The sequence below is a fragment of the Enhydra lutris genome, unplaced genomic scaffold (assembly GCF_002288905.1).
Source record: "Enhydra lutris kenyoni isolate GAN:26980312 unplaced genomic scaffold, ASM228890v2 scaffoldscaffold2, whole genome shotgun sequence".
In the NCBI taxonomy this organism is placed as follows: Eukaryota; Metazoa; Chordata; class Mammalia; order Carnivora; family Mustelidae; genus Enhydra; species Enhydra lutris.
The window spans coordinates 65,050,904-65,069,041 of NW_019154086.1; the positions used below are offsets into that span (position 1 = coordinate 65,050,904).

General features: G+C 42.5%; 1 protein-coding gene across 2 annotated transcripts; it reads right to left on the reverse strand.

Annotated features, from left to right (window-relative positions):
- Positions 1-3,259: 3,259 nt before the first annotated feature.
- On the reverse strand, positions 3,260-15,160 carry LOC111150522 (NFKB inhibitor zeta). 2 transcript variants are annotated; one of them, XM_022508024.1, is made up of 12 exons: positions 14,605-15,160; positions 11,621-11,760; positions 11,080-11,110; positions 10,858-10,961; positions 9,984-10,762; positions 9,186-9,291; positions 8,651-8,797; positions 8,395-8,458; positions 7,938-8,107; positions 6,933-7,043; positions 6,638-6,805; positions 3,260-4,635 (listed from the first exon to the last, which is right to left on the reverse strand). In XM_022508024.1, the coding sequence occupies exons 1-12, from the start codon at positions 14,891-14,893 to the stop codon at positions 4,582-4,584; spliced, it is 2,163 nt and encodes a 720-aa protein (XP_022363732.1). In that variant the 5' UTR covers positions 14,894-15,160; the 3' UTR covers positions 3,260-4,581. The 2 variants fall into 2 exon arrangements, with proteins under 2 accessions (XP_022363732.1, XP_022363725.1); XM_022508017.1 differs by lacking the exon at positions 3,260-4,635 and having other exon boundaries at positions 5,304-6,805.
- Between the last annotated feature and the right edge of the window lie 2,978 nt (positions 15,161-18,138).

Below are 18,138 nucleotides of genomic sequence, written 5' to 3' on the forward strand. Positions count from 1 at the left end.
TACCAGAAAAAAACAAAAACCTAGCAGTCTCGTTATAACTAATCCAAAACTTGTATCCAGGCCTGATCTCAGAGGAACTATTAAGAACTTCATCAGTGGCTGAAGCTGATTTTTCCCTAAGATCACTTTCAACACAGAACAGATGTTATCAGGAAATGGATGTCAGGGGTACTGAGTTTAAGAAGGTGACATTTATTAAAAGTTGGAGGAGTTTGAAGAAATTTTCCTCTCCTGATTAAGTAAAAACATAAAAAGAATAAATGTTAGTGATTTGATTAACAAATAGAACTGGAAGATTTGGTCTCTGATGCTTGATGGGACTCCTTAGTGAAATATCAAACTACAGTACTAGTCTTCTGAAAAAGGAACCACCTGATTTTTTTTTTAAAAAGTACCACTAGCCACCTGGATGGCTCAGTGGGTTAAACATCTAACTCTTGATTTCGGTTCAGGCTGTGGTCTGGGGGTTGTGGGATCGAGCCCCACATCATGCTCCCGCCCAGGGTGGCGTCTGCTTGAAATTCTCTCTCCCTCTCCCTCTGCCCCTTCCCCACACCCCCACCACGTGCTCTCTCTCTCTCTCTCTCTCTCTCTCAAATAAATAAGCAATTTTTTTTACAATTTATATATTTTTTTTATTTTTTATAAACATATATTTTTATCCCCAGGGGTACAGGTCTGTGAATTGCCAGGTTTACACACTTCACAGCACTCACCATAGCACATACCCTCCCCAATGTCCATAACCCCCCCCCCCCCTCCCAACCCCCCTCCCCCCAACAACCCTCAGTTTGTTTTGTGAGATTAAGAGTCACTTATGGTTTGTCTCCCTCCCAATCCATGAAATGAAGCAAAATAAGCGAATTTTTAAAAATAAATAAGTCAGCAGGAGCACCTGGATGGCTCAGTCAGTTGAGCAGCCAACGCTTGGTTTTGGCTCAGGTCATGATCTTGGGGTCCCAGGGTCCAGCTCCACTCTCAGTGAGGAGTCTGTTTCAGGAGTCTATCTCTTCCTCTGCCCCTTCCCCTGCTCACTCACTCTCTCTCTCTAAAATAAATAAATCTTTTTAATAAATAAATAAATAGGGGCACCTGGGGGGCTCCGTGGGTTAGGCCTCTGCCTTCGGCTCAGGTCATGATCTCAGGGTCCTGGGATGGAGCCCCGCATCGTGCTCTCTGCTCAGCGGGGAGCCTGCTTCCCCCTCTCTGCCTGCTGCTCTGCCTACTTGTGATCTCCCTCTCTCTATTCAATAAATAAATAAAGTCTTTAAAAAATAGTAAGTAAAAAAATAAAAATACAGAATAACTATGCCCATTTTCATTAATATATCATTGATGTCACCATGAGATTATTACATTATATGGTTAAGTTCAAAACTCTGACAGTTATTAGTTCATTATTGCTTAATAATATAACTCTGGCTCAAAACATTACTTCTGCTCAGAATCAGTGATCCCAGCCAGCATTGGCATACATTCACTCCCTCATTTAACCAATTATTTTATTTGTTCCTTTTCTGGGGCAGGCACTGTAGCAGTCACTGAGCTTGCAGTAGAGAGCATGTAGTCTTGGTTTCGGTGAGGCTCATTCTTTAAAACAATATCCAGCCGAGAGCCACCCTACGTACCTCTGCAGCATCCTCTCCTGCCAAGCCCCTAGGTTGCTTGAGGATGTTTCTCAACATGCCATTCACAAGAATGCTACGAGTCAGGGGTAGAAACCAAGATGAAACTAACCGGCCATCCACATGCTGACGAAACTACACTGAATCATCGGTGATTCCCCCAAAATACTACTGTCTTGGTTCACATCATTTTCTGTTTCTGTCCCTTTCACCAACCCCACCCCACCCCAGGAATGTCCAAATCAACTCTTCTGAAGATACAGCTCAAATGCTCTACTTTGAAGTCTCCCTAGTTCTCTACTCTCAGATAAGATATTCTTCTTCTGAATCCCTGTATTTCTTCCCCCTTTTTATGTTACCTAATAAAGTACATACCTTGTTTCCCACATATACATCTTTTTATGTCTTTGTCCATTATACTGCTTTATATACACACCCACATATGCAGATCATATACTTGCTAAGCACTGGTTCAATTAATTATGGCAGAACTTGGGATACTCATTTGGAACTCATTTGGAAAAAAGCTCACTGTATACCTACGTTTCACAGGGGTGTATCATTTCTACTGTTCTGGTTATCAGGTTGCATTGCAAAGCAATGAAAGATATTGTAGGCAGAATTTGCTTATATATGCATAGGTACCTTTTCCCAGGAAAAGGATTCATACCTTCTACCAGATTCTTAAAAGAAGATTTAAGAACAAAATGCATGTGCAGTGACTGACTGATGCTGACAGATGTGGGTATGTTTGTTCTCACACATCAAAATGGCATGTTGGGAATGAGAAGGACATCGTTTACTGCTCTTCCCAGGCTGACATCTCTCAGGATGATCCTGGTAATTTTCAAACTGTTTTTCCTATGCTCATTGTTCCCACAAAATAAAGTATGAAAAATAAAGTCACAAACACAAAGAATTAGCTTTTCTGGCACATAAACTTCTAAATGGTCAACAGCATCTCTTAAGGCTTCATGACATTCTCAGAACCTAATAAACCTCTATGAACTTGGCAAAGAATTTTTTAATGTTAAACTTTATATACCTCTAGGTATCGTGTTCTCAAAAAAAATCCAGGGGCGCCTGGGTGGCTCAGTAGGTTAAGCCTCTGCCTTCCGCTCAGGTGATGGTCTCAGGGTCCTGGGATGGAGGCCCGTGTCGGACTCTCTGCTCAGCGGGGAGCCTGCTTCCCCCTCTCTCTCTGCCTGCCTCTCTGCCTACTTGTGATCTCTCTCTCTCTCTCTGTCAAATAAATAAATAAAAAATCTTTAAAAAAAATTTTTTTTTAGGGGCGCCTGGGTGGCTCAGTGGGTTAAGCCGCTGCCTTCGGCTCAGGTCATGATCTCAGGGTCCTGGGATCAAGTCCCGCATCGGGCTCTCTGCTCAGCAGGGAGCCTGCTTCCCTCTCTCTCTCTCTCTCTCTCTCTCTCTCTGCCTGCCTCTCTGTCTACTTGTGATCTCTCTCTGTTGAATAAATAAATAAAAATCTTTAAAAAAAAATTTTTTTTAAATCCAAATTAAAATATATTAACTAATTTAAAGGTATTTAGATTAGTAATGAATAGCACTTTTTCAACCTAGGGAAATATAAATAACAAACTAGGAAAAGAAATGCACATCCTCAAAATGAAGAGTATTATTGAATTAATGTTTATTTAAAACCATGCATGATTTTTCCACGAGTTCACATCACAGCTGTATTTACAGATACCAAATAACTAAAACTAGCTTTTGTCCACAAGACATACTGGGTCAAACAGTGCAATCAATCCAAAGGTCAAGTTTTTTAAAAGGATTTAACTACAAAGATGATTCATCAGTCAGTTGTTTTTTTTTGAAAAAGGTTTTTAATGAATCAAATTTATTACAATGAATTAGTGTGCAATCAAAGCCAACTACATTCCTTGGGGTATCCCAGAAGTAAGCAAAATAATATTAATACAATCAAGGCTACTAAATAAGGCATTTTTTTCAGAATGGTAATATAAAACATCATGGTGTGTTACCATTCTTTGACAACAGAAAACCAGTAAGACTTATTTCAGTACTGACTTTTTGATGTTCCTATAAAGGTTAAAACAAAATTCCAACAAGTAAACTATAGATTCTAGAAAGTAAGCTACAAAAAGGTATTCTCTTTAAGAGCATGCAATTTCTTACAAATAACAGGTCTCATCTCCATACACGAGTAAAAGCATATTTATAATTCAAAAAGAAATGTCAGCTACTGGGGAACAACTCTCCATCTGTTCCATCTACAGAGATGGCAGGTGGGTGATTACACAGCTCTTTTGAATGTGTATAATTTTTTTAAATAGTGACAATTCACTCGTTCTTTTTAATTTTATCAATTTACATTTCAAATGTGGCCATGTCAATGACCAAATATGTACAAATACTTTAAAAGACAAAAACAATTATATACAATTTGCAAAAATAAAACTTTAACCATGGTACACTTCACCTAGTCCAACACCTAAACACCTTCCAACACCAGTAACAACCATCAGGTACTTCATCGGGCCAAATGAAGCCTCAAGACTACATCCAGATTTATTTTTTTCCTTTCAAATGCTTTCATTTTTCTTTAAAAAATGTTTACAGTTTACCTGATTTTAAATTGGCAATAGCTACATGAGCAATGCCTTATGCCACAAATCAAAGCCTTGTCCTACCCAAAAGCTACTGTTAATTGAAGTCGATTTTACCATTCAAGATTAAATTCAGATGTGTAAATCCCAGATACCTGGGTATGAAATATTAAAATCTGCCAGAGAAATTAGATAGTTTTCCTCTTTTCCTTTAATATAACCCACTATATAATAGTGAACTAAATATGTTTGTTTCATAGAAACAACTTACATTTGCCAATACAGGGCAAATGGTCTATGTACAGATACATTAGGACTGCCTAACTGACAGTGAGTGTTGCCGACCAGGCTCCAAGCCAATGGAGCTAATATGGCGGAGCTCTTTGCTGAATGGACTTTCCCTTCAGGATACGTCGGATCTGGAAGAAAAACAATTAGGATTTGTGAGATTTACTTTTAATGGTCAAAGTACCATATTTCCTTCAGAGTTTCATTCCTTTTTTATATACCCTACACACTCCTGTCAACTTGTAAGTAAATATATGACGAAGGCAACAATACATTTCAAGATTTTAAGGTAACTTAAAAAACGCTACTATCACTCATTAGGTTTGAAGCCTATTACAGATCTCCTATAATTCTGGAGTGCAAGAAAGTAAAGCATCTCCATTAAAAATTATCTACAGTTGAAAATCTCCAGTAGCTTAAATAAGACCTATATAATCCTTTCCTAATCCCTACTCTTTCTGTGAGAACATTTAATGTAAGGCAGTAATTACGGCATATTACAGTACCTCACCTATCTTGAAGTCAGTTTCAACTAACACAGAATCCACTTCATACACACACAAGTTAATCTTTAATACTGTTCAAGTAAGAACAGCTGTCATGATATCCAACTGGGTGGCTCAGTCAGTTAAGCACCTGACTCGATTTCAGCTCAGGTCATGATCTCAGGGTCGTGAGATCAAGCCCCAAATAGAGTTTCGGATTCTCTCGTACCCTCTCCCCTTTGCCCCTCTCCCCCCCGTGTGTGTGCACTTGTGCACTAAGTAAATAAATAAAATCTTTAAAAATAAATAAAGCATCTGTGCATAAGTGTATGGATCACAAGAGAGCGCCTTGGTTCATTCAGAATCTAGTGATTTATTTTATACCCCAGTCTGACAAATTTTATTATTTTCTCCCGGCCCAGAGAAGAGTAAAAGCAAAAAATCAGAAGAAAGAAGATTAGGGCAAGAGCACTGATAGCCACTTGGAGGGGAGACACAGTGACCGGAGTCTGACCACAGAAGCGAAGGAAAAAACTCTCCTCTCAACACACAGAAAAATACAAAAGCAGAAAGCAGAGCAAGAAGAGAACAGGGAAGAGTCAAATAGCTCTCCATACTCCGTAATCCCTGACAACACCGCTGTATGACCACACACCACAAACAGTGAAGAAGCCAACACCGGGCTCAGGCCTCTGCCATCTACTATTCAATGAGAATCCTATCTGTGCAGCCTCTCGGGCTCCATGTTCTCAGCTGAGCCTTTACACTGCAAAGTTTTGTAACATGACAACTCTTTACAAATTATCAAAAGATTCACATTAAGTTGCAAAGAGTTCTACAAATAGGGGTTCCTGCAACATGATGGTCATATTAAGGGCCGTGAATCCGAGAAAAGGCTAAACTGCATTCCATATATTCTCTGATTCTCAAAGTCTGTCATGGCCTGCCATAGTCACAATCACCCTCGTTTACCTCAAGGAATGATTTCCATCAAAAAATATCTTACATTCTGAAAAGACTCAGTTCTTGTTATCAAGAAAAGTTGAGTCATGTGAAACTATTCAATCTCCAAAAATAATATATAGCCATATGACGAGTAAAGCATAACTTTGTTTCAAGGATGTCTAGGTACTAAATTACATAACCAACCTTCCATTTCCTATTTAGTATCAGTAGACAGAAAAAACTGTAACAGAGAATGTTTACTGAGCACTCACTATGTCCCTGGGACTATCCTGTACATTCTACAGAGACGGACTCAGATAACACCCACAATCTAAAGACCCATCACTTGTAAACTTAAGGCTCTTTTTCCTTGATGTCTGCAGGAACTCTGGTGCTTCCCCTTTCATTGGCTTTCAAATCTCAAACCATTCTGACTTTACTCTAAACCCAACTTTGTGTGATGGAAAAAAGAAAAGACTGACCTTTGACCATTTTGGGCCCATGGATAACCCTCCAATTTCTTATGCTTCTTTTAGAAACAAAGCAATTGACTCCACAGTTGCTACAAAGACACCATAAGACCCAGACACTGAAGGGAGCCTCCCTAAACAGCCCCCACTGGCCTTGGCCCTACACCTCATCTCCCTTTATGTTTCAGACACCAAGTGCCTGAAACTATTTCCTCTCCCTTCTGTAGCCTCACCTGCTCTCCCACAGGGCCGTCAGGAACCAAATGCACTGGCTGTTCGTTCTCCAGGTTCCGAGTACTTGGGTCTGCTCCCTTCCTCATCAAGAGTCGGACTGCATCCAACTGTGTCACCCGATACTGAAGGCTGGCAGCAACATGGAGGGCAGTGTTTCCATTATAAGCCTGCAGGAGAGACAAAACAGCACCTTTCAGAAAGGGAGGTTTTCATGAAAGCAGCTCAAAAGCCTGAAGAAGGTATAAATAAGGTCATTCGAAGTCTCATGCAGTTACTGAAGCCTTCTAGAAGTACCTTTGCATTCACAAAAGACAGGCAACTGGGCAGCTCCAAAAAAAGGCGAATGAGTTCCAGATTTGCTTCTTCCGCTGCCAAGTGCAAGGCTGTGCGACCACTTTTACGATCCTTAACAAAGGCAAGAAGGGGAAACAATGAATATGCAGATACCACTTTTGGATACACTTCTCACAAACAGGCTCACAAACGTCTGACTCACTCTTGGAGACTCACTGTGAACACACTCCATCCACAAAGACTTCCTTCATCCCAGACTAAATGAACTCTCTTATTCCTCCTGAATTCCCCACCAATTTCCTATATACTCCTATCACGGTCTGCTCTATATATGTCTGCTCTATATATATACAGGGTGGCCACAAAATGTAGAGACATAGACAAGCCTATTTTACCATGTATTGTAATACAAGACAATAAAACATTTATTATGTATTTGCCTGTGTTTCCAGACTTGGTGGTCACTCCGTAGACATATAATTAGCTCCACCTCTCACCTCTTCTGCTTCCCAAGGTCTGAAGTACCTTATGATTTAAGTATTTTCTCCCTCAGAGTTCCCAACTCAGTGCCTTGTACGTAAGAGATACTCAGTAAATAAACCTCAAATATAAAGAGAACAAAATATTTCCCAGTTTAAAAAACAGCTTAAGTCCAGATCCCACAGTGATGGAACAACACTTACAAAAAAGCACTACTCTTATTATTAGTACATGAAAATGGAAGCCAAAACGACAATATCAATTTCAAGTATTTTCTCTTCCCTCCAAACAAAGACTAGTTTATTTCACAGCTCAATGATCTTTTGAATAATAATGCACAGATTAAAACCAAATTAAGAAAGCCGATGATTTTAAAATCTAAGCTTCTTAATTACCCATGCATTGCCACTCACTCCGTTAATTTAAAAAGAGGAAAAAAAGTTTTTGGAAATACTTGGGAACGAGGTCTTTTGCTATAAACACTTTTCTTCCCTACCCCATCTCCAAACTCTTCTGAGAAGTTACCTTAGCTTCCACTGCTGCTCCCATCTGAATCAGACATTTAATGGTGTCAACCAAACTCTTGTTCTTCAGTAGAAGCTCCTGAACTTCGGGCGAATGGGGCTGTTGATTTCTCTGGAGTTCATGCACCACAGCATTGTGGGCCACAACCGCACAGTGGAGAGGAGTCAGGCCTAACAGAGTATCATAAAGCAGGGGTCAAGCTTCCATCAGGCATTTCAGTTGTCCCACAAAGACAGGCCTTGAGGATGGTCTCTAACACGACCTACAGATGGGCTCCCCAAGAGCTAGTAAGGCAACCTGAATATTCCCTCCATTGGGTCTTAGTAGTAACTTTATCTACAGACTATTTTAGCTTTAATTACTTCCCTTCCTTCTTGGTCTAAAACTTAATACCCTTAGAACTGATGGGTCCTGCTCTCTAAATGGTTTTTCACCCAATAAGATTTCCATTGCTTACCATCATAGTTAGTCGCCTCAAGATCCAAAAACTGATTGCTCTTCACTGCTCCCTTCTGAATTGCCTACACAATTTAAAAATAGAGACGTGTTAGCAAAAGACAAGTTACAAAAATATGTATTAACTAGTATTCCCAAGAAATGAGTAAGTCAACTCAAAATAGATTCTTGCAACAGGCAACCTACACCTGACTTCTAATACCCAAGCCCTATCTCTTTGGCCCTGTGATAGCAGAAGCTAGCTCACCACCTCGTACCTGGAGCACCTGGGAGTGACCTTTCTCAGCACAGACATGCAGAGGGGTTCTTCCCCAGCAGTCGGTGGTGTTCACCTGGGCCCCGAGGTTCACCAGATCCTGCACGATGAGATGCTGATTGGCAGCCACTGCCACCTGAAAGGCACTCTGTGGACATTCAGAGGGAAGAAAGATTTTGTTTAAATATGTAACACTACCCTCACAAGGAATATGAACATAAACTAAGACTGAGGGGAAAACCCCACCTAAAGAAAAGAAATCATATTAATGGCAATAGATACTGTAACACAAGGAAATGAAAATAAGCTTAGGGTGTGGCTTTATTATACCCAGTTAGTCTTTGGCCAAATAACGACAAAGTTAATGTTAATAACTCCAAGGTTGATGGTGGCAAAGAGTCAACATCTCAAAGTTAATATTAACTGAACTCTCTTGATCTGGGGCTCTAAAATGATCTACACATAAATATGAAACTGGTCATCGTCCTCTTGCCCACGGCCACATCCCTGCCAGTTCACTCTGACAAGATCCTCACCTGTCCGTTGTGCTCTTTAATATCTAACATGTGAAGTGCATTCATTTTTCTTGCAAGGACATAGGAAAGTGCCCTTCTCCCCTGGGCAACAGCAATATGGAGGAACCTGGGAAACAAGGAGAAAAAGAGGTAAATTACCTGTGACTTCACTAAGTTCATCTTTAAAAAAAAAAAAAAATTCTCCTTTAGCCCCTTTCTTGATATGCTGGTGCACTCAAATGAAACATTACAGACAATAATTTGTCTTTTCTGCTGGGCTGATAATACATTTGCGTTGCAACAGGATGCGTTAAGCTATCAGAAATAATAAGAAGAATGCCAAATTCTTATTTGGCATACTGATCGCTTTAAATCTACTATTTTTAATATTCCTAAAAACCCTATAAGGGCTTTTCATTTTACATGTCAAGAAACTCAGGCATAGAGAGGTTAAATAACTTGCCCATGACCACAAAGATGTCAAGACAGATGAAGATTCAATCTACAAGTCAACTCACAGTTGGATCATTGACCAACTAATCATGATATTTTTGCTCTATAGACACAATCTATGCTGGTCTTGAAAAACCAGCTATTCAAAGAAGATACATTTTTAATTTAGAACAGGCAACCTGATCAGACTAAAAATATGAAAAACTCTGGAAATACTGGCTGTCATCGAACAGTAATTTCTACCTACACTAGTCATCCAGGTTAGGCACTTACTAAGGTCTAGCTTGGTGTACCCCAGAGAAATCTTGTGCCCACCACATCTAACAAGTGTGGTTAGCCAAATTAGGTATAGAAAAGGATACTCACGTGTCACCATCTGCATCCTTGGAAAGAAACTGGTCTTGGGAGATATTTGCCAATTTGCTTTCTTCCTGCTCTACTTGCCACTGAAAAAATGACTTCCCTAACTGTGTGGTGTTCACTGGATTTCCGATGATGTTGGGGAATGGCAGTGAGGTGCTTAAAGCGGCAGAGCGTGCATCATGGCTCAGCATGGCCTCACAGGCACTGGGTGGTATCATGCTGAAGTTTTGCAGGGGGCCGTCATTTTGTTGCTGAACGCTGGGGGAATTCTGAATGGGAACAGCAACATTCTCAGATTCCCGACTATTTAGAAGGGATGCAAAACTTTGATCTGGGCAGAACTGTGGTTCTTGACCATCAAAGAGGTTTGGTTCATAGCTGGGGGATTGGGAAGCTCCAGGATAAGGACTGTATTCCAGAGCTGGGGCGTGAGTGTACTGCTGTGGTGGCAGCGGCTGCCAGTTCTGGCTCTGGGGCGAATACGGGTGCAGGGCCACCTGATCCGTCAGGGGTAGGGAGCTGCTGACTTGGAAGGGCTGGTACTTCTGAGGCGGAGAGAAGATCTGGCCTCTGTGGAAGTCTTGACACTGTTCCCGGGGGGAGCCCTGCGGGACCACCCCAGGGCTCATCCAGCTAACTTGGACAGTATTTAGGGAAACTGGGCTGCACTCGTTCTTAATGTTGATTATGTTCTGAAGCAGATCGGCACTGCTGTCCTGCTTGGATTCACTGTGATGAACATCTTCCATGCTCTCTGCAGGTGTTGGTGTCTGAGGTGGTGTCTGGAGAAGAAAAGAGTAAGTAGCATTCTCTCTTTCAAAACTATTCCAGAAAAGATTTCCAAAGAGTATTTGGAGGAAAATAGTGAGATACTTACCAAAAACTGGGTATGTAATAAAGCTGGCCTTTTGCAAGCTGGTCCATCAGATAACGAATCAGGTCCTTTCCTTTTTCCACTATATGGTACTACGTTCTTCAATTCTATACCCAAGAAAGCAGTATGGAATCTGTGATGACTTTGTTCTCTAAATTTTACCCATAATCACGCTACATCATTTCACTCTACAGCCCCCATGATATGAATAAAAGGATTTCTTACCTGTGAATTGCTCTCTGTTCACACTTTGTGTCTATAAGGAAAAAAGTTCCCAATTTAGTACATATCAAATGGTTTCCTACTTAATGAACATCAGTAAAACAGACTTATCTCTACCAGTCTTTACAGCTTGCCATAAATCTTTGATAGTTACCCTAGCAGTATTTATTTTCTGTCTTAATTTTTATTCTATCTTGCAACTTTCCCCAGGTTCACTTTCATCTTAGTTCAACTAGGTCAAGACAAAATCAATACGGCCATTTGAGTTTTCCCTTTGTAGTCCAGCTCTTCCATTTCAACTGAACCCCTGAATTCTTTGCCTCCAACTTGCCTTCATTTTATTCATTCACTCCTTAAATTTCCCTTGTGTGCCTAGTACCAGGCTAAGTGATAGGAATACAGCAGAAAGAGACCAATATGTCCTCTATCCTATGATTTGTGGTGTGGTCTACAAAGACCTACTGGACCTAGGTCAGCAGAGAATAATAAATAACCTGACAAAATAACCTCCCTGCCCTGACCCAAAGCAAAAACTAGGCGCTACCTTCAAATCATCCACGGCTTGGCCAGAAGCCTTCTGTTTATGACTTCGGATATGTAGCAGGAGTTCCTTCACTGAGTTCTTCACACGAACGCCTTGAAAGGGTCCTCTCTGCTGCCTTCCAACCCCCATATGGGGTTCAACTGTTCAAAAGAAAACAAAACATATCCCAGTTAAATCTCTTTACAGGCACAAATCTTGATAATCTCAAAAGCACAGCTGTGTAATGTATGAAGTCCCCAACCAAGACTGCAAAGCCTTTCTGACTCCCTCTGGTCAATGGCCTTGCATGTCACCCCCCAGCTCTACTTAAGGGTTCTTCATTTCCTAATATCTTTCCTCATCAGGCACCCTATAAAGTTCATAAAACTGTGGTTTCAGGGGCCCCCAGAGCCAAAAGATAAGCCTCTTTGTCTTTCAGCCCTATCCATCCAAAAGACATGGTCACAGATTTTGCCACCCTCTCATAAATCTGTAATTTTTCTTGATTTCTTAAAAACCTTGAGGGAGCAAGCAATAAATGATGGATTTTTAGCTTTTTCAAAACAAAGGCTTGGGACGCCTGGGTGGCTCAGTTGGTTAAGCAGCTGCCTTCAGCTCAGGTCATGATCCCGGCGTCCTGGGATCGAGTCCCGCATCGGGCTCCTTGCTCGGCAGGGAGCCTGCTTCTCCCTCTGCCTCTGCCTGCCACTCTGTCTGCCTGTGTTTGCTCTCTCTCTCTCTCTGACAAATAAATAAACAAAATTTAAAAAAACAAAAAAAAACAAAAAAAACAAAGGCTTTATGTCCACACAGAAATTTAAAGTCTATTAATTCCATTCATCTAAGAAAGCGTAAAAACAAACTTCCTCCAAAGGTCTCAAAGTGCCAGAGGCTAACAATCAACGTCTTAGATTTGTTTTTTTACTATTTCCCTGTGTTCAGCTATGCCAAGAAAGCTGCTTCAATTCACTAAGCTGAAACACATTTCAACGTACACACACAGGATTTCCCCTCAACAATGGTTTTTGGAACTGCTCAACAAGGCCTTCTAAGTAGAAAGGAAATAATGTCATTTCAATTTAAATTTTAAAATACACTTTAAAATGTCGTCTATGATTACAGCATTCCACTTCTGACCACTACTATGTCACAACCTCTTGGGATGAGCCGAATACAAAGTAAACACGCAGAAAGTCAGGAAATGAATAATTGAGCCACTCAGCTGGGAGTGGAAAAAAAAGTAAGAAGATGGGACAAGAAACAATGCCTAATTTGAGTATATAGAGATAGAGGTATACCATAAGCATACAAAAGGAAACAATTCTATGACAGAGCAAATTAAACAACCAGTTGATTTTATGTTTAAATTGAGGAAAATCTTGCCAGAATCTAATACAGCATTTCTCTGGATTGACAGCAGTTAAATCAACGTCACAGGGAGAAAAATTCAGTTTCAGAAATCCCCTATGTCTATGTGGTAAACCAAAGAAAAAGCAAAATAGTTTCAGCCAGATGAAGACCAAATGTGAGAGAAAAGGTTCTAACACACACACACACACACACACACACGTTTTTGCATCTGCTACACATTTAACATATAAGGAACACCTTATAAAATTCACTTTTTCAGGGGCATCTGGGTGGCTCAGTGGGTTAAGCCTCTGCCTTCAGCTCAGATCATGATCCCAGGATCCTGAGATTGAGCCCAGCATCTGGCTCTCTGCCAGCAGGGAGCCTGCTTCCTCCTCTCTCTCTGCCTGCCTCTCTACCTACTTGTGATCTCTATCTGTCAAATAAACATTAAAAAAAAAATTCACTTTTTCAGTGAAAATGAAAAATCATTGTTTAAAATAAAAGACAACTGAAACAGAAGTGGCTGGCATGAGGGAACACCTAAATGAGAATGTTCTTTAAAACCATGCTGATTAGACTTTCCAATATGTGAGATTATCTAGAGGTTCTTTAGTCTACCTACAGTGCCATCCTGTTTTCCCTCGAGTTATGCAACTGGGCTTATTAAGAAAAGAAACTGGGGCACCTGGGTGGCTCAGTGGATTAAGCCGCTGCCTTTGGCTCAGGTCATGATCTCAGGGTCATGGGATCGAGTCCCGCCGGGCTCTCTGCTCAGCAGGGTGCCTGCTTCCCTCTCTCTCTCTCTCTCTCTCTGCCTGCCTCTCCGTCTACTTGTGATCTCTCTCCGTCAAATAAATAAATAAAATCTTTAAAAAAAAAAAAAGAAAAAAAAAAGAAAAGAAACTAACCAATTCATAACAGAAGAAAGAAAACATTATGCCTTTCTTTAAGATTTGGTTTAACGATTCTAAAGCTCATAGATTAAAAACAAGACCAGAAATTCGAGGTAGACTTCCTGAAACTCAAAAACATCACAAACTAAAGACATAAACTGAGCTGGTCTTCAGTCCAGTTTCATCTTACATCTTAATATCAGTTTCTTTCCTTTAACATAAAGTCCTTTTACTTAAAATCTCCACAAATACTTAGGAAAAAATAAGTTGACCTTAAACACAGTACTCCAACTTCATTGGTGACCACAAGAAAAAGTTATACCTACATCAAAACCAAAAACTCGCCACACGTACATGAATTATGGCTTAATAAAGCACTTTTTTTTTTTTTAAAGAAAGAGTGGAATAAAATCTATTGTGATTCCTCCCCACCGCCAGAAGTCAGAGCTCTGCTCTCAGAGGCCCTTTGAGCTAGCAGGCTAACTGGATGGCGCCCAGATTTTACAGATGGTCAAAGGGCATCGAATTATATCAAACGCCTGGCACAGAACAAGTCATCTAGTAACCGCCTAATAAATGATGGCTAGTGGGATGATATACTGCCGCTAAGGAAGTCGCAGAGGAGACCTAAAGTCTGGTCGAGGTACTTCGCACCTGCGCGGCGCGGACCTTCCCCTCCCAGCGCGTGGGCCGCCAAGAGACTGGGGAGACACGGGTGCCAGGGGTGCTGGGACTAACCCCGCCGGGGCCGGGGGGTACCTTGCAGTCGCTCCGCACGCGTACCGCCTCTCGGCCGGGACTCCACAGCCCCGCAGGAGGACACGGACGAGGCGGAGGAGAAGTCGGAGGAGTCGGAGCCGGGTGAGCCGGGAGCTGAGGGCCCAGACGACGAGCAGATGGCGTCGCAGGCGCCCGGGGCCGCGGCCGGCGGCGACGCGCCGTAGAAATAGGCCAGGTTCAGCGGGCTGGTCATGAGGCCACCGTCGCCGGCCGTGTCCAGCAACCCCTCTCCGCCGCGGCTGTCGTCCAGCAGCTTGTCCACGATCATGCTCCCAGGCTGGGCGCTCGGGGACCCAGACTCCTGCGCCACCAGCTCGCTGCGCGGGACCGCCTCCCTGCTATGGCTCTAGCAGACTCGAGAACCGAGCGGCAGGAGGACGCGCGGGCACGGGCGCGGCCCGGGGCTGCCCGGCTATTTAACCGGCCTCCGGGGGCGGAGAGAAGGGACCGCCGCCTCGCCTGCCTCCCCCGAGCCCGGCTGGGCCATTGGCAGCGTCGGGGCCGCCTCCCCGCCCCTCCTCCGGATGCTCCCCGTTTCCAGTAAAATGTACAGGATGAGGCAATGTGCCCTCCGCCCTCGCCCCGCCCGCCCAGCTCCGCCCCTACGGGCGGGTTGTCTACCCCCTTCACCTGGAAACCCCGACCGAGTGCAGCCTCCCGCCTCCCACACCGCGACCCCCGGCCTGACCGCCCGCCCTCCGGGAGAAGACGGGCCAGGCCCGGGGGCAGAAGGCGCGCGGCGTGGGGCTCTGGGCCTGCGGAGGGAGAAGGGGAGGCGGGAAGGCGGCGATGGGAACAGGTCGGCCTGGTTCCCGGGCTGTGGGAAGTCCTGGAAGCTGCGCGTTCCGCACTCCTCCGCCCGCCCAGGAGGGGCGAGCTTCCCGCCAGCTCCATTTAAGGCGTCTCTGGAAAGTTCCTAAGGGCCTGTCTTCTCCAGAGCCTCAGAGCGGCTTAGTCTTCTTAACCTAGCGTTTGCCAACGTACCTTTCGGCAGGGACGCAAACTGAGAAAGATGTTGAAGCCATTTTTCTGTCCTCAAATTATAATCTGACAACTAAATATTTTATGGCACAGCCCGGGAATAAAAAAAGTGTCCTACACCCCTGTATAGTTAAGTAGTTGAACAAAGCCATGTAGCAAAATGATGACTCTACGTACATGTAAATGCCTGTATTCATATACATAAATTTTTTTCTTTCTGCATAATTTTACATTTTATCTGATAAACAGGAATTTCGATCTTTCTAAGTACTTTTTTAAAGATTTTATTTATTTGAGAGTGAGCAACGGAGAGGGAGCACAGTGCGGGGAGGAAGAGAGAGAGAGGCAGACTCCCTGCAGCGGGGCTCCATCCAGGGATCCCAGCTAAAGGCAGACACCCAAAGGACTGAGGCACCTCTTAAGTGGCCCCTCTTAAGTACTTTTTAATGGATTTACACAATTCTTTATTGAAGTCCTAAATCTTGTTAAAACCATGGCTAGGAGTTTGCAGGAAAAAAAGATGAAAGATTATATTCCTCTTTTCAGGTACACTATAATCTTGTAGAAATGATAAGGTAAGCACACACATGCTGTATTAAAAGAAACCAATTATGATTAAACATGATGAGGGTTACAAAGTCCAACCAATGTCCTAAAAAGAAAAACAAAAAAGGTGGTGGAGGAAAGAGGTCATGAGGAAAATCTTTGCAAAGGAGGTGGCATTCCGTAAAGAATGCGGTGGGACTTCAACCAAAAGCATTAACAGGAAGAAGGAACAGCATGGGCAAAAATATTAGGAAGAGTCAGATAAAAGCTTACTTCTAGGATAGTCAAAGGAAAGAGGGTAACATAAATATAATAAGTAACTTTGTGCCTTTGGGTGGAGCACCTCCAGTGGCAGGCTGTGACAGTGGATCCTTAACAAACACTGAGTGAACATGAAAGAATTTGAGGCAGGCAAAATTAACCTGCAAGCAGCTTAGATGGGGTAAAACAGAGTAGCCCAGAGGCCATTAGGAATCACTGCAATAGTCCAGGAGAGAACTGACCTGACCCTGGCACAGAGGCAACGAGGAAGAGGAAAGTAAATGGAAAGAAGGGGCTGGACAGCATTACTAAGACAATCCACAGGTCTGGACATGTTGGATGTGGGCAGCAATGAGAGGTTCCCCTGTCAGGATGTGATTGGGGGCCAGATGATTGGGATGCCAGCTTCAGATCACAAGTAAGTCAGCACAAACAAAATGTTAGGGTTCCAGGAGGGAAGGAGGGAGACAGGAAGACAACGAGCTTGAATTACTACTCAGTATTAAAAGATCCTGCCGGGAGTTCCAAATTAATATTTACTTCTTTCACAATAGTATTTTGTTGCCCCCAAACTTCTTGCTGTCTTTCCCTTCTCTCAGTTTTTGGATTTCAGTAACTTTTAAAAAATAAAAAGGAAACAACTCCTTTATCTCTGCAGGAAATACAAGACTGCAGTAATTGGAGTTCTTCAGGAACCAAAATCACTTACAGAATGCTCCAAATGAGATGTTGGGTTTTCTCAATAAAGTCTATTTGGGTATTTTTTTCCCCCACTAACATTTTATGTATAGTAAAGGCCTTACATGTCTCTTCAAATTCATGCACAAATATTTTTTACAAAATTAATTCTTCCCCCAAAATTATTCCTGGTTTTACTTAGTATATAAAAATCCAAGCTCAAAAGCATAGCCTCTAGAGAACTCATAAATAAATACGGTCAGTGAAAGACAATGTTTCAGAATAAACATTCAACATTTTCTATGAAATGTCAAAGCAATCATACTGAGAAGACCACAAGCCCCAATGCCCAGAAGCCCGCACACATACAGTCAAGAATCCTTGTTTCTTAACATCACTACAAAAAGCAAAACTAAATATACTTTGTTTCATTTACACATTGAAATATAAACTCAATTTGGTCTGTGAGGTTGAATGATAAGACACTACCATTGTTCTAATCAAATATGATAGAACATGGCACTCTCAGAGAGAGAGCTTCCATGATATAAGGACTCTCTGGAAAAGTCCACTAAGGCCAACGGCCAGCACCAACTGGACAGCTATGTGAGAGAGCTGTTCTGAAAGCAGACCCTCTACCATGTCAGGCTTTCAGATGTCTGCACTGACCAACATTTTGACTGTAGTCTTAGGAACAACCTTGAGCCAGAATTCCCCCAAAGCCACTTCCAGATTCTTGAATACAGAAACTATATTTAAAAAATGAAGGCTTGGGGCACCTGGGTGGCTCAGTCGTTAAGCGTCTGCCTTCGGCTCAGGTCATGATCCCAGGGTTCTGGGATCAAGCCCCGCATCAGGCTCCCGGCTTGGTGGGAAGCCTGCTTCTCCCTCTCTCACTCCCCCTGCTTGTGTTCCCTCTCTCGTTGTGTCTCTCCGTCAAATAAATAAATACAATATTTAAAAAAAAAAAAAAAAATGAAGGCTTGGGGTGCCTGAGTGGCTTAGTGGGTTGGGGCCTCTGCCCTCAGCTCGGGTCATGGTACCAGG

Excerpts from the sequence above, each read along its gene's own strand:
- LOC111150522 (XM_022508017.1), bottom strand. The coding sequence starts at position 14,893 with ATGATCGTGGACAAGCTGCTGGACGACAGCCGCGGCGGAGAGGGGTTG. Across the intron at positions 11,111-11,620 it reads AAGCCGTGGATGATTTGAAG|ACACAAAGTGTGAACAGAGA; the intron begins GTAGCGCCTAGT and ends TTTTCCTTATAG. Across the intron at positions 6,806-6,932 it reads TGTCTTTTGTGAATGCAAAG|GCTTATAATGGAAACACTGC; the intron begins GTACTTCTAGAA and ends TCTCTCCTGCAG.